The 15,477-nt window shown below is 52.0% G+C and overlaps 1 protein-coding gene across 1 annotated transcript; it reads right to left on the reverse strand.

The window, feature by feature from the left end:
* Positions 1-255: 255 nt before the first annotated feature.
* Positions 256-10,022, reverse strand: Slc30a2 (solute carrier family 30 member 2). The gene is made up of 8 exons (XM_041652283.1): positions 9,878-10,022; positions 8,981-9,189; positions 8,681-8,827; positions 7,253-7,406; positions 6,229-6,439; positions 5,295-5,400; positions 2,498-2,632; positions 256-2,169 (listed from the first exon to the last, which is right to left on the reverse strand). The coding sequence occupies exons 1-8, from the start codon at positions 9,925-9,927 to the stop codon at positions 2,024-2,026; spliced, it is 1,158 nt and encodes a 385-aa protein (XP_041508217.1). The 5' UTR covers positions 9,928-10,022; the 3' UTR covers positions 256-2,023.
* Positions 10,023-15,477: the final 5,455 nt, after the last annotated feature.

Here is a 15,477-nt window from a genome sequence, read left to right on the forward strand (position 1 = left end):
TGTCTTAAAACAAAAACCAAACTAAGGTGCTGGAGAGATGGCTCAGGGCTAAGAGGTTCTGGCTTCGGTCCCGGCACCCACATGGTGGCTTACAACCACCTCTAATTTGAGTTCCAGGGGGTCTGACGCCTTCTTCTGGCCTCCAATGTACATGGTGCACATACATGCCCTACAAGGTGAAACACTCATACACATAAAAAATTCAAAAACCCTAAAGACAAGACTCCAAACATATAATAGATGCTTGCCATTTATTTTAAAAGTGGGATGCTATTGGTGGAGGCGGACACTTAGCCTCTTACCTGCCAGGGCAGTGAAGACAGGAAACCGGGAAGCTGGTCTGGCCTTGACAACAGCTTTAACTGCGGAGTCCCTTTTCCAGGACACTGATCAAAGTGACCCATACACAACCACCAGGTATGTGGCAGGCTTGGCTGTCTTCACAGGCCCGTGGGGGAGGTGTCCCGAAGTTCCAGGTTTCTATGTCAGAAGTGACCTCTGACAGCTTCCTGGGCTGGGGTACCAGGAAGGAAGAAACCAGCCAGGTCCTTCTGTAGTTAAGAGGCCTCCTCCAGGAAGTCACATGGGACCCACAGTCAAAGTGGCCAAGACACTGAGAAGCCTCAGGTGCCCTTTGGCCCCACCTCTCAGAGGTGGCCTCAGTAAGTCATTATGGGCAGAGGGGCTCCCAAGGGCTGCAGGGGGGACCAACTGGGGAAAGGCAAGCAAGTGGGGGGCTGGGATCCTTGAGGCCAGTCTCCTAGAAGCAATTCATACTGGTCAGAAGAATGGAAGCTAAGTTCTACCCCTGGCCCAGGGTGAAAGATGGAACATTCTAACCTGCTCCAAAGATCAGAACATTCCATACCACTGTCCCCTCCCTCAAGGGTGGCTCAGGTCTGACAAGCTGTCATTGATTCCAGGAACTCACAATGAAGTGCTGAGAACCCCAAGTTGTCCTCTGACTGCCACACACGCTCTCTGTAGAGTTCATTCAGTTGGGCCCGACGGTACCCAGACACGTCCCAAGGAGCGGAAGGCACGATTCTCCCCTAATTAAGGTACTTCTGGCTCTCTGCTAAGAGACCTAACTGCTAAGTTAGACTGTTTCCCCAAATTCTAATTCAAAAGCATGATTTCTGCTTTCCCCCTTTATCTCTTCTTTCAATCTCTGTGTGTGTGTGTGTGTGTGTGTGTGTGTTCGTGTACGCTGCATCCTCTGTTGCTCTCCAACTTCTTTTTTGAGGTACGGTCTCTCACTGAACCTAGATTGCAAAGATGTGGTTAGACTAGCTGGTTGGTTAGCCCCAGGGACCCTATTTCCACCTCCCACTAAGTCCAAGGTGCATAGCATCCAAACCCAGGTGCCATTCCTGTCTCTGTGGCAGGCCTCTACCCAGAGTGATCTCCCCAAACTGACCAAAACCCTAAGTCCGCTTGCCCCCAACACGCCGAGCTTTCTCAGTGTTTTGTTAACACGCATGCACACACACCCCCCATTACAGCCATTCAGCTGTTTCCAGAACTTCACAGATGACCCTAACTCAAAGGCATGGCTTTCTTTCTCCCTTCTCCCTACCTCCTCGCAGCACCTACTGAGATGTACAGCTTGCCTGGCTTGTGTGTGTTTCCTCCCACAATCTAATAAAATGGTCTTCAAAGTATCTTTCTGAGTCTGTTTCAAAATTCTTTTATCAAAGAGACTGACCCCTACAAAAGGGAGCCTGCCTGCCCAGTCAGGTGTCTGGACATGTATAGGACACCCCAGAGTCCCCTTCCGTGCCTCTGTGCCTTTCCAGCTGGGGCATTAGGAAGGACACCAGCTGAAGATCCAACCCAAACACAGTCCTGGAGAAGGACATCCTCATCTGCCTCCGGGGCCTCCTGTGGGCTCATAGGAGGTCAACGAGAGTCCCACTGGCATGGACCAAGGCAGGCTATGCCTTGAACCTGGGTCCTGGCTGGACACTCAATGCATTGCCATGCGTCCTGGCCATGCCTCGGATGGTGTCTGACCAGATAGTCAATCTGAGGGGCCCTGGCACTCCTGGCAGTCCTTCATCTCTTCAGAGTAGCTCTCAATCTGGATGGTCATGATGTGGAAGTTGAACCTCCCCTGGAGGCGGTCCCTAGCCACCTTCAGCACAGCCTGGGCGTCGGCATTCTGAGCTGGGAAGAGAGAAAAGTGGGATGCTTGGCCTCACGTCTACCCCTGGGGCACAGATAGGAGACAAGCAATGCCAGGGGCTATCTCGCACCAGACAAGCCCGAGAGCAAGGAAAGCACTGGCCTTACAGCTTGAAGTGTCTCCCCGACCCGCTCAGCCCGTGCTCCTGCAGAAGTGATCAGACCACCCCAAACAAGGCCTCCGTTATCTTTCTCCATAAATGCAGTGGTAAGGCTCAAAGGGCATTTGGATGCTCAGTGTGTGGCCAGAGCTTGGCACACCCTCAGGAACAGCCGGGGCCTCTGGCTGCTTCTCTTCACCTTCACTCACCGATAGCTATGTGGACAGACAGCACCGGCTGGGCCACTGTCAGCGCCCAGATATGCAGGCTGTGCAAGGCCTCCACCCCATCCACGGACAGCAGGAGATTCTTCACGGCTGTGAAGTCCACACCTTTGGGAGTTCCTGGGAAGAGTGAGCACAGTGGTGAAGGACACTACCCTCCCATTGCGCTCCATTCCTCCAGAGCCGCCTCGGCCAGCAGGTCCCCTGTGGCTCCCACCCCTCAGTCTGTCCTGTTACACCAACTGGAATGACCTCACAGATTTATCTATTGTGTCTAGAATGGAAACTCTGAGCCCATGAGTCTGTTCTGTTCACAGGTAAATGGGGTCTACTAGATTTTAGACTGAGTCTTGCTATGTACCCCCAAGCTGGTCTCGGACCCCAATTCTGCTTCACCTTCCTGGGTACTGGGATTACAGGTGTGGCCCCACCAGGCCCTGTGAGGCCAGACATCTTGATGAAGACAGCTGGAAGCCCCAGACCAGCACCCTACTCTTTTCCAACTGTCCTGACCCCCCAGAAAGCCATGGCTTGGGCCTAAGCCCCAAGGCCAAAAGCGTGGGGCAACCGTGTGGATTAGATGGGGAATTCCAGACACCATTCAGTGCTGCAGCTGAGACAGGAGCAGGGTTTGGGCGCCCAGAGACCCATGGGACCCATGGCACCCAGGGAAAGGACCGGACTGGTATGGATTCTCTTGGCAACTGTGGTGGTGCACGCCTATATTTTCAACACGGTAGAGGCTGACGCAGTCCAGTCTGAGCTGCATCTAGAGACCCTATCTCAAAACCAGCAGGGGATTAGAGATGGCTCAGAGGTTAAGAGCACTGGCTGCTCTCCCAGAGGTCCTGAGTTCAATTCCCAGCAACCTCATCTGTAATGAGATCTGGTGCCCTCTTATGGTACACAGGCATACATGCAGGCAGAACACTGTATACATAAGAAATAAATAAATCTTTAAAAGCAAAAACAAAACAAAAAACCTCAGTGTGTTAAAAAAAAAAAAACCAGCAACAACAAAAACCAACAGGGGATTTGGCTCAGTGATGGGGAGCACTTGCCTCTCTCCCAGAGGACCAAGGTTCAGTTCCCAGCACTAGGAAGATGGAGGCAGGCAGATCTCTGTGAATTTGATGTTAGTGAGACCATGTTTCAAAAATAAAATTAAAAAAAGCTGCTGGGTATGGGGTGCATGCTTTTAACCCAGCACTTAGGAGGCAGACTTTGAGGCCAACCTGATTTTGAGTTCCAGGCCAGCCAGGGCTACACAGAGAGAGAGACCTTGTTTCAAACCCTGCCCCCCATCTCCAACAAAAACAAGCCCCAAACACCGGAACCAAATCCCAGTCTTCCTGGGAAAAGGCACCTGATGACTGGGGGTGGGGCTCCAGGTGTCACCAAGGCCGCCCAGCCGCGTGACCAGCAAGGGCCACGTGACCAGCAAGCCCCCCCCCCCCCCCCCCCCCCCCCCGACAGTCCAAACAAGGGTGGAGGCAGCTCTGGGCCCAGGGGGAGGATAAGCACTGGCCCCAACCTATCTAGGAACCTGCGCTCCTGATCAACTCAGAGCTCTAAGGACCTGTGTTAGGTGGCAGGCTTCCACTCACACTCTAGTGTGCGGGGTTCTCAAGACAACCACACTGCCCCTGAGGCGGATTAGTGAGCCACAGGCTGAGGGAACCCCAAAGTCAGGCTGGGGAGATACTTGAGCTGCTAACAGCACCTAGAGGTCTGTTTGATCTCCCAGAACTCACGCTAAACACCACACACACATGCATTGTGGCACTGTAGTAATCCCAGACAAGCCTTGGGACTGACTGATTGGCCGGCCAGCTTGGTCTAATTAGAGAGTTCCAGAGGGTAAAGTGAGGACCTGAGTTCACGTGCCCAGTACCCACAAGAAAAACAAAAACAAGCCAGGTGTGGCTGTCCTCCCTAGTAACCTTAGAGCTGAGAAGGGGGGTGGAGGACAAGCCGACCCAAGTGGCTTGCTGGTCAGTGAGCTCGGAGAAACGAGACAGCTCTAGGTTCAGTAAGAGACCTTAATAAGCTATGAAATAATTAATTAATTAAGGGCCAGCCGAGTGGTGGGAGCACACGCAGGCCTTTAATCCCAGCAGAGGAAGGTGGATTTCTGAGTACAAGGCCAGACTGACTGGTCTACAGAAAGTTTTGGGACAGCCAGGATAACAACAAAAACAAAAAGGAACAGAGAGATGGCTCAGAGGTTAAGAGCACCGGCTGTTCTTCCAGAGATCCTGAGTTCAATTCCCAGCAACCACATGGTGGCTCACAAACATCTATGAGATCTGATGTCCTCTTCTGCAGTGCAGACATATATTTATAATAAATAAATTTGAAAAGCAAGACAAAACAAACAAACAAACAAAAACCAACTAAAATAAGGTGAGTCAGGAATGGTACTGCATCCCAGAAGCAGAAGCAAATGAGTCCCTGTGGGTTCAAGGCCAACTGAGTCTACTCAGTGAGACCCTGGTCTTAAAAATTAGGGTGAGAGCTTGGTATAGTGATGCACGCCTTTAGTCCCAGCACTTGGGAGGCAGAGGCAGGCGGATCTCTGTGAGTTCGAGTCCAGCCTGGTCTACAGTGTGAGTTCTGGGGCAGCAAAGGCTACACAGAGAGACCTTGTCTTGAAACAAAACAACAAAAATCAGGGTGAGGAAGATACCCCACTGTCAACCTCTGGTTTCTACACACAACAGATGAACAGACATCTGCAGACACCCCACCCCCAAACCCCAAAACTCTAGGTCTGAGGTACCTTCCATGAGAACCAAGATCACATCTCTCAAGATGGTTAACGTTGTCCCCAAGACCAGGATGGAGAAGAGGAAGGTGCAGATGGGGTCCACATACTTGTACTCAGGCTGCAGGAAAAGGAGACAGACATGGGGCTCACCAGCAACCACCTGGGTCTCCCTACCATCTCCCAGCATCCACCTGAGTCTCCCTACCATCTCCCAGCATCCACCTGGGCCTCCCCATCTCCCAGAATCCACCTGGGTCTCCCTATCATCTCCCAGCATCCCCCTGGGTCTCCCTGTCATCTCTCAGCATCCACCTGGGTCTCCCCATGTCCCAGCATCCACCTGGATCTCCCCATCTCCCAGCATCCACCTGGGACTCCCTATCATCTCCCAGCATCCACCTGGGTCTCCCTATCATCTCCCAGCATCCACCTCTCCTTCCTACCAGCACAGTATCAGGGAGGTCTTTTCAGGGGGAGCATGGGACTCACTCTAGCCTTGTCTTTGAATTTTCTACTCTATTCTGCACCCAGGTGACCTCAGGACACATCTCTTCCTAAAGAGCTAACGCACAGGCAGAGCTAAAGAGGAATGTCAGCATCTGATTCGCCATTCCCATTTTATAGATGGGGAAACTGAGGTCCTATGAGACCTCAGCCACACACATACTACATCTCACTGCCTCTGTGTGATAGGCAATGCCTGGGCTTCAGCAGCCCACAGTCCTGGGCTGGGAAACGGTTCAAGTAACAACCTTTCTGAATGCATAAAGCACAACTGCCTACCTTTTGGGCTTGTTGCAGAGGTAAAAGGAGCCAGCACTCAGTATTAAATATTCCTTCCCTTTCTCTACCTTCTCATCCTAAACTGGAGGGGGCATAGCACGGGGGAAAAGTCCCTGCACAGAGCTAGGCACTGCCCCACCTCCCTCCCCGTGCCCACTCTGACCTTGAAGTATATAATGTAGGCAGCCACCAGGACACCCACACTCTGCAGAAGGTCCCCAATCACATGGATGAAGGCTGCTCGGACACTGGGGTTCTCCTGCTGCTGTTGGCTGTCTTCATGGCTTTGGTTACCATGGCTGTGCCCATGTTCATGGCTTTGCCCATGTCCATGGCTGTGCCCATGTCCAGACTGATGAAGGGCCAACCCCATTCTAAGAAAACAGACAAGACTCAATGAGGTAGCAAAGGTTTCAAGCCACCTAGGCACAGGCTACCCATTAGGGCTGGCCTCTCGAGGGTGAAATTCTGAAGGCCCCATCACTCAGTGACCCTCTTAGGCGTAGGAATCTAGTCCTACAGCCTTAGCTCATAGCCACAGGGTTTTGCCCACAGTGGAAGACTGACTGGGTGCAACACCCCAAAGCTGAGTTTCAGAGCAAGGGGGCACCAAGGAAGTCATCTAGTTCATCTCCTCATGGTACAGGAGGGGAACCTGAGACAAGAGAGCCAAGGAGACAGAAGGCCCAAACCTGTGATTTACCCACCCTCCCTCTCTTTTACTGAGACTAGTTCTAGCCACGCCAGCCTGACTTGCCCTTTGGTCCAGCATGAACCAGAAGCATCCCCTTTGCTGTGGGTAGCCTCCAAGTTTATTCTCCAACATGGAACATGGGGGAGGGGGTTTGAAATGGCAGAGGTGCAGACCTATAACCTCCCATGTCCCTGGCCTAAGGTCTAAAGGAGAGCCGATGTATACCAGGGAACTTCTGTGTTGGGAGGGGAGCATGGACTCCTACCACTGGGAGCTGCCGGAGGTTTGCACAAGGGGATGGGGGGAGGGGAGGTTTGCACACGGGGATGGGGGAGGGGAGGTTTGCACAAGGGATGGGGGAGGGGAGGTTTGCACACAGGGATGGGGGAGGGGAGGTTTGCACACAGGGATGGGGGAGGGGAGGTTTGCACACAGGGATGGGAGGGGAGGTTTGTACATGGGGATGGGGAGGGTGAACTGGGGCCACACTCACATGATGTTCACAGCCACAGCGCAGGCTGACGTGATTAACATGGTGCCCCCTTTGATCTCATAATCTCCAGAAATCAGGCGCTGCACAGCCAGGTACACCAGCACCCCAGTTACCACCCAGATGGACAGCACAGACACCAAGGCTCCGAGGATCTCTGGATAAGAGCCCAACCACAGGAACAACCTCAGCCTGGGCCCTAAGGGTGGGAAGGCCTACTCCCTCCATGTAAGTCCCTCCCCACTGCGGTCAGGATCTGGGTGTCTTTGGTGTTTCCTGAAGACATGCCTCATCCCGCCAACTCATATATGAGAACTCATATCTAGAATCATTTAGCTCAACCTTGTTTGCTGAACATAGGAGGAAACATATATATATATATATACACATATACACACATATATAATACACATATATATTATATTATAGCGAGCATGGCGGTGTACATCTCTAATTCTAGAATGTGGGCTGCTAAGGCAAAAGGACTGCCTGAATTTGATATTTATGTTTTTTGTGGGCTCACCACACAGATCAGGCTGGCCTTGAACTCAAGAGATTCACCTGCCTCTGCCTCCCTTGTACGGGGATTAAGGGCATTTACCTCATTTTCCCACCCAAATCAAGGTAAGGTCACTCCTAATTTAATTAAAGGTAACAGAAGAGGGCCCAGACTCCCCAGAGCTGGAGTTAAGTTACAGCCAGGAGCAGTGGATGCCAGCGGCTGAGCCACCTCCAGTTCCTTGTTTTGCTCATCTGACAAATGGAGGCTGAGGACACGGGGCCATCTCTCCGGACAGGAGAGGGACAGTGCCATCCAGAAGGGAACTAACAGCTTAAGGCGGTGTTTACTGACCTTTCCCTACCCCACAGGGCATCCACAGTGACAGGCAATGCCAGTGCTATTGTCTTTTGTTCTGGGCCACTATTTCCTAAGCAAGAAAGGTGGACTTTGCTTCTCCATTAACTCCCAGATAACTGGCACCAAGTCTGTCCCATCACACTGGGAGTTCCCGGGGGCCAGAGGCCAAAGCAGACACCCCCTTCACCGCAGAAGCTGCTTTTGCGGCCTTACTCCTGGCATTCCTGTCTTGGCACAGGCCTCAATTCCAGTCCTTGGGAGGTTGTGACAGTATAGTTACTGCGTTTGACACCAGCCTGGGTTAGACAAGTGAGTTAGAAGCCAGCGTGGACTACCTATCAACATCCTGTTTATAAAAAAAAATGAAAACAAAAACAAACTAGCTGGGTGTGGCGCATGTCTGGAATTGCAGGACTTGGGAGGTGGGGACTTGAGGAGGATCAGGAATCTCAGCCAGCCTGGGCTACTAGAGGTGCCGTCTCAAAAAACTGAAAATTCCAAACAAAAACTCTATTCTGACCTGGGCTTTCTCTCTTGGATCAACCCTGTCTGTGGCCCACGAGGGTCCTTACCAGCTCGCTGCCAGCCAAAGTTCATGGTCTTGGTGGCCGGTCGGGAAGACACCCAGAGGGAGAAGAGACTAATGAGCATGCTGGCAAAATCCGTGAGCAGGTGGGCGGCATCCGTCATAATGGCCAGGCTGTGTGCCAGGTATCCACCTGCAAAGTGCGAGCCGGGAATGAAGTTCCCCCAAGGAGTTAACTCCCCTAGTTCTGTACGCTGGCTGGTGAGACTCTAAGCCCTGGAAGACACACACTGGGTTCATGGTCTCTGCATGGTCAGATGTACTGTTAATGCACCCATGGCCTTACCAATGATTTCTCCAATCATGAACACCAGGCAGATGGCTGAGGCCACGTAGAGCTTGCGCCGGGCCATCTGCTTCTTGGAGTCAGGGTGACTACCAGCATCTTTCTGGGCATGGCAATAATGGTTGCTCTGGATGGTCAGCTCAACAGCAGGCAGGTTCACAGGAGGGGCCCTGCCAGCCTCACTCTTCCACAGAGATCCAAAGTATGACCTGGAGGTGCAAGGAGGAGAGAAACGCTCAGCCGGGGTCAGGGGTGGGGGTGGGGTAGGGGGGAAGGGGGGGTGGGAGAGCACAGAGTCAGTCTCTAGGAGTATTGCTGACCCCCCCCCCCCCCGTTGTTTCCAGAAAAAGTTAACAACAGTGCCTGCCAGGTGGTCAGAGGTAAGAAGCCAATGATACAGGGGGATGCTGGGGAAGTGAGTTTTGGGACCTTGTTCTAAGTCGTTCCCTCCTCCTCCACCCCTTCTCAGGTCTAGAGGACAGTCTTTACGAACTAGCCAATGGGCAGGCCGTCCAGTCGAGCGCAGAGAAAGAGCAGAGTTTGGCTCAAGACAGTAGCCTGGAATGTAGCGCACCGCACCCGAGGGCACAGGGCCTCTCCACCTCAGGGTTGCCTGGGATCAAAGTGCTGGAGTGAAGGCGGGGTTCCAGGCACCCGACTGTGTTCCACTGGGGCGCCCCAGCAGGCAGTGTTCAGGATCTGTATGCTTGGTCAGGTGAGACAGGTGTTCTCCGGGGCTACGAGGCTGTCGCCAATTTCCTCTTTCCCTTGCTTCATCCCATCCCTCTGGGGGGATCCCAGGTTCAAGCCCCCGCCGGACCAAACACAGCCAGGACGGCCAAAGAGGAGGTGCCTGTGATGCTACCCAAATTCCCGCCCCTTGGGGCTTAAACTTACCGGGCTCCGCTCGTGCTCTCCAGCAGGTTCTGCTTGTCCAAGGTCGGCATGCCGCCTCTCCCACAGTGCGCCCTCGAAGTTGCGCGCCGGACGATGGCAGCGTGCACTCACCTTCCGCTCAGGTCCCGCCGCTGCGCCCCGCGCCCGCCCGCTTTATCCCCGGCCCTCACCACCCCGTGTGAAGCCGCCCGCCGCGCGTCGTGTGCAAAAGCCCGCGGGGAGGGGGGAAGGGTGACCGGCTGCAAAGGGAATCGCGACTCTGCCCCCTACACTGATCCCCTGCGTCCCGAGCCTGAAGGAGCCCAGCGGCCGGCGACCAAAAGCTTAAGGGTCTTTGCCCGGAGCAAAAAGCACTTGCTGAGAATTGCCCAGAGTTGTTAAGTTAGGACTGGGTGACCGAAACCCCCCAGTCAGACTTGGGGTCTGAGTTTCTAGAAAATCGGCCGGGCGTGGTGACGCACGCCTTTAATCCCAACACTCCAGAGAGGAAGCAAAGGTAAGCGGATCTCTGTGAGTTCGAGGCCAGCCTGGTCTCCATAGTAAGTTCCAGAATAGTTAGGGCTTCTTTACACAGAGACAACCTGTCTCCAAAAAACCAAGAGAGAGAGAGAGAGAGAGAGAGGCCTTGGGGCAGGGATGTGACTACTGGCAGGATGACTGGGGACTCTTGAGGCTATGGGTCCTGCTTTCAGCTTCGAAGAGAGACTTCCCGGAAGCTTGATCCATCTTCTTCCCTGGCTGCGGGCCTGGTCTGCCTCCTAAAGCAGGGCGTGGGGGAGGGTGACTACGTGGGAGGGGTACACGGAGACGCGCAGTATCCCAGGGTAGTATCGTTGGGGTCACAGACCCAAGCGTCCCTTGAAAACGCACCGGTTCCTTCTGCCTTGCGCTGAGATTAGGATCTGGAATTGCCGGCTTTATCTCCACCTCTACAAAGAACAGTGTCCTGTCTCGTTGTTTAGGAGAAAACATGGTTACCCGTGTGATGCCACATACACCCGTTTAGACCATAGTCGCATTTTCTGGGGCTTGGGTCCTATTCCCCCCTCCCCCCAGTGTTGGCCTCTGATAGGTAGCTTGCCTGTAGTCTGTGGGGGCAGGAGTGAACAGGACAAGGCCGGGCAGGGCTAGGGCTGTAGCTCAGCAGGTAGGGTGCTTGCCTGGCCTGCAGGAAGCCTGGAGTTCCCTCCACAGCCCACCTCTGTAAAGGTGGAAGGGCAAAAAACAACAACAAAAAAACAAAACAAAAAAAAAACATCAGAAGTTCAAGGTTATCCTTGGCTATATAGCTAGCCTGAGGCCAGCCTGGGGTACTTCAGAGCTGTAGGCCCTGTCTCAAAAGGCAACAATAAACCCACACCAAATCTTCTCAGAGGACTGGGTAATAGCAAGTATTTCTGGGCATGGTGCATTGGGCATTCAGCTGACCAGGAAGCAGGGACCAGAGGACTCTTCTCCTAGGATCTCCAGTGGTCTACCCGGCTTAGTTGGGTGCCCAAACACCTGTGAAATTAGACTGAAACACGTGACACAGCTGCACACACCTGTAACCACAGGGATCAAGGAGCCTTAGGCAGAAGGAGCTCGGAGTTTGAGGGTAGCCTGGACAATTTACTGGGACCCTGACTTAGGACAGTCTCCCTACGTAACCTAGGCAGGCTTGGAATTTGTGAACCTCGGGGATTGCGAGCTAGTGTCTGTCTTTCTCCCCCGCCAACTAATTCCTTCCTGAGGAAGGCAGAAGAAATTAAAATCTTTCTTAGGGCAACTCATAGACAGTTTTGTTATAAGACTGGATCAGGTAGCCCAGGCTGCCCTTCAGTCTGCAGAAGGGAAGGTGACCTTGAGCTAAGGAGCCTCCTGCCTTAAATTCTAATCTTCCCCACCTAGTATCTAGGAGCCAATCATAAAAGAATTCAGGGGCCTGACCAACCAGAGGGCCCTACCTGGTGTCTGGGCTGAGGAAGGTGCCCTAACAGGCTCTCCTGGCAGTCCCCACCCGGGCTGTTAACGTCCTGTTCATCCAATCAAATCCTCAGGGTTGTGATTTAACTGTGTTTACCAGAGGACTTCTCCAATACAAAAAACAAAACAAAACAAAAAACCAAATTTCAGAGTTCCCGAAGCTTCCGAAACCAAACGTAGGAAGGCTCCTGGAAGTTGGTGTTCCTGGAGAAGGCACAGTGTCTCCACCCCTTCCCAGAAGCCCTGCCCTCTGTCCCTTATCTAGATTCTCTGTGGTGAATTAGTAAGAGTTAGCATTGCCCGGGTTCTTCGTGTTAGTGACTGGAGGGTACCCATGGAGGGCAGCTGTGAGAAGAGGAAACCTGGGGCTCTGCCTGGCATCAACCAAGCACCACGGGCAGACTGAACTGAGTTTGTGGACAACCTGCATGGTCCACTGTAAAATCAGTTTCCTGCTGTGTGGGCATCTGGTGTCCAAAGCACAGCCTTGAGACACCAATTTATCAGGAGAAATTACATTTGAAGTCGGCATTCCCTTGTGTCCCCAGAAAGGACTTTAATCTTTTTGTTTTTGTTTGTTTTTTGTTTTTCGAGACAGGGTTTCTCTGTAGTTTTGGAGCCTGTCCTGGAACTAGCTCTTGTAGACCAGGTTGACCTTGAGCTCCTAGACGTCCGCCCGCCTCTGCCTCTGGAGTGCTGGGAGTAAAGGTGTGCGCCACCACCGCCCGGCAAAAGGACTTTAATTGACTTGCGAGGGTTTGTGCTAAGGATGTTGCTCAGTGATTGAGTGCTTGGCTAGCATTGCTAGAGCCCTGGGTTCAATTCCAAAACATACACACACACACACAAACTCACTTACCCAACCAAAAATTTCATTTAAAACTTCAGCAAGGGGGCTGGAGAGATAGTCAGTGGTTAAAAGAACTCACTGCTTTTCCTTATATTATCCAGCCACTTTGGCTACCCACTCCTCTTGTGCCTTTGGCCTCTCCCCGCATGGCCCAGCTCAGTCTGGTCATGTCCACTCTGGACTCTCCTAGATGTCCCTGCCTCTGGCTATGCTCTCCTCTCCGACACAGCACAATAAACCTTCTCCTCCACCACACCTAGAAGCAGTCATGTCCTTCCCTTCCCTTTCTTTTTTTGAGACAGAACGTCTCCCAGTGGCAGAGAAGGGAGGCACCTAATACAGCTCACTAAGCCTCTTAAAGGACATGTACGTGGCTTTCCAAGAAGAGCCATACCGCAGACATCAAAGAAACAAGTGTGGGTCAAAGAGGGACGCCCCGGAAGTGTCACCATGGCAAAACTGGCAGAGTCTACACGGTCACCCAGTGCTGTTGGCATTGTGGACAAGTGAGTTGAGGCCCAGCTTCTGAGAGAATCAGTGTGCAGGCTGAGCATGGTCTGAAATGACTTCCTGAAACAGGGAAAGGAAAACATAAACCAAAGAGAGAGGTACCTGGGTCCCACTGAAGTACCAGCTGTTCCACCCAGAGAAGCGTGCGTGTGAGAGCTAAGAGGGAGGAGCTCATTCCTTGCCAATTCGTGGTGTGAGAGATGAAAATAAAAGGCCTCAGTTTTAAAAGCATTTTTCTTTATTAAAGATTTGTTTATCTTTATTGGGTGTGCAGGTGTGTTCTGCCTGCATGTATATATGTGCACCTGGAGCCTTGGAGTCAGAAGAGGGCTTCGGCCCCATTCCCTGGAACTGGAGTTAGAGACAGTTGTGGGCCACTGTGAAACCAAAGCCAGGTCCTCTGCAATAGCAGCCGGTGCTTCTGAGTCATCTCCCTAACCCCAAAAATGTTTTTCTTAATTAGTTTGAACTGTCGTGTCTTCTCCCCACTCAAAAAAAAAAAATGCTTAAAAAAGAAAACCAGGTGTGTGACAGCAGAAAGAACGGAGTCATGACTCATGCAAGAGTGAAGAGCTGGGCTGGCACTGGCACAGAAGCTTCCAAGGTACACTGGCTGGTTTTGTGTGTCAACTTGACACAAGCTAGAGTCATCAGGAAAGAACCTCAATTGAGGAAATGCCTCTGTAAGATCTGACCGAAAGCTGGGCAGTAGCGATGCATGCATTTAATCCCAGCACTCGTGAGGCAGAGGCCAGCCTGGTCTACAGAGTGAGTTCCAGGACAGCCAGGGCTACACAGTGAAACCCTGTCTTGTAGAACAAAAACAAGTGATGTCTCTTCACAGCAATAGAAGCCCTAAAACAGATAAATAGATTAATAAATAAGAAAAATGGGGGCGGAACAAAAACTAACAAACTCAACTGTAGTTCGGACTGGCCTTGAACTCCTGACTCCCCTGCCTCTACTCCAGAAGCGCTGGGATTATAGGCTTGTGTCACCATGCTTGGTTTATGCTGTGCTGGGGATTGAAGTCAAGGAGACTTCACGAAAGGTAGACAGACATTCCATCAACGAACTCTATACCCTAGGCTTGTTTTTGTTGTTGTTTTGGTTTTTGAGATACGGTTTCTCTGTGTAAGAGCCCTGGCTGTCTTGTGTGCCGTCTGTACTACGCATACTATGGTACGATTCCTGTATTGCGGCGCCTGCACTAAGGACCATTTGCAAGCCGGGCAAGGGCCTGGAGATTTAAACACACAAAGACACACAGACAGAGACAAGGGCCATCCTTGAAACAGGAATGCCCTCTTTATTGTGTACCAGAGCCGCTTACCTATGGATCCTTAACTGATAGCCACGCCCCAGCCAAACCCACCAGAAACCCCTCCCCGGCCATCAAGAACTCCTGATGGTCTCGTGCTCAGAGCAGCTGCAAACACTGGAAAACAAGTTGTTTTGCTCAGAGCAACTGCAAGCATAACAAATTGTTTACAGGAAATTCAGGGTCTGGGTCCACAGCCCCCAACAGTCTTGGAATTTGCTGTGTAGACCAAGCTGGCCTTGAACTCAGAGATCCACCTGCCTCTGCCCCCCTCCTTCTCAGTGCTGGGATTAAATGCATGTGCCACCATTGCTAGGATTCCCTGGGCTTGTTTCTGTCAAAACCATGCCTAACCATGTATCCCTGGCATGTATCTGGTCTGACCCTTGACACGTAGCCAAGTGTGGTCTCAAACTCATGGCAGTCCTGCTGAGACTCACGTGCAGATTACAGGTGTGCACACTAACATCCAGCTTTATCAGCATGGTTTTTTTTTGTTTTGTTTTTTTTGTTTTGGTTGGTTGGTTGGTTTTTCGGGACAGAGTTTCTCTGTAGCTTTGGAGCTTGTCCTGGAACTAGCTCTTGTAGACCAGGCTGGTCTCGAACTCACAGAGATCCACTTGCCTCTGCTTCCCAAGTGCTGGGATTAAAGGCCCGAGCCACCAGGTCAGCTTCCTTTTGTTTTCTGTTTCCAGTGTTTGTGTCGTCCTGTGTTCCGCTTGGCTGTGGATGAACTGACTCTGCACTGCTCTCTGAGACTGGAAAGGGATTACAGACTGGCTGACTCTTAATTCTTTTCTCCTTAAAATGAAACAAATCAAAACAAAGAAAACCAGACTAAAGGAGGATTGGGGCACCCTGCAGGTCAGGGTAGTTTTCATCCACTACCTCATGGTCCTCAGTTCCATCGTTAGCAACACACACAAGCACTCAAGCTGAATGAAGTCACACCCC

This window comes from Microtus oregoni, unplaced genomic scaffold, assembly GCF_018167655.1.
Source record: "Microtus oregoni isolate MIOR12 unplaced genomic scaffold, Mior012 000005F_ref0000423, whole genome shotgun sequence".
Taxonomy (NCBI): domain Eukaryota; kingdom Metazoa; phylum Chordata; class Mammalia; order Rodentia; family Cricetidae; genus Microtus; species Microtus oregoni.

Bases quoted from the DNA above. Each gene is read 5' to 3' on its own strand.
- Slc30a2 (XM_041652283.1), bottom strand. From the start codon at position 9,927: ATGCCGACCTTGGACAAGCAGAACCTGCTGGAGAGCACGAGCGGAGCC. The intron at 5,401-6,228 runs GTCAGAGTGGGC...CTTTTCCTGCAG, and splicing joins CCTACATTATATACTTCAAG to CCTGAGTACAAGTATGTGGA. The intron at 2,170-2,497 runs GTGAGTGAAGGT...CTCTCTTCCCAG, and splicing joins GTCTGTCCACATAGCTATCG to CTCAGAATGCCGACGCCCAG.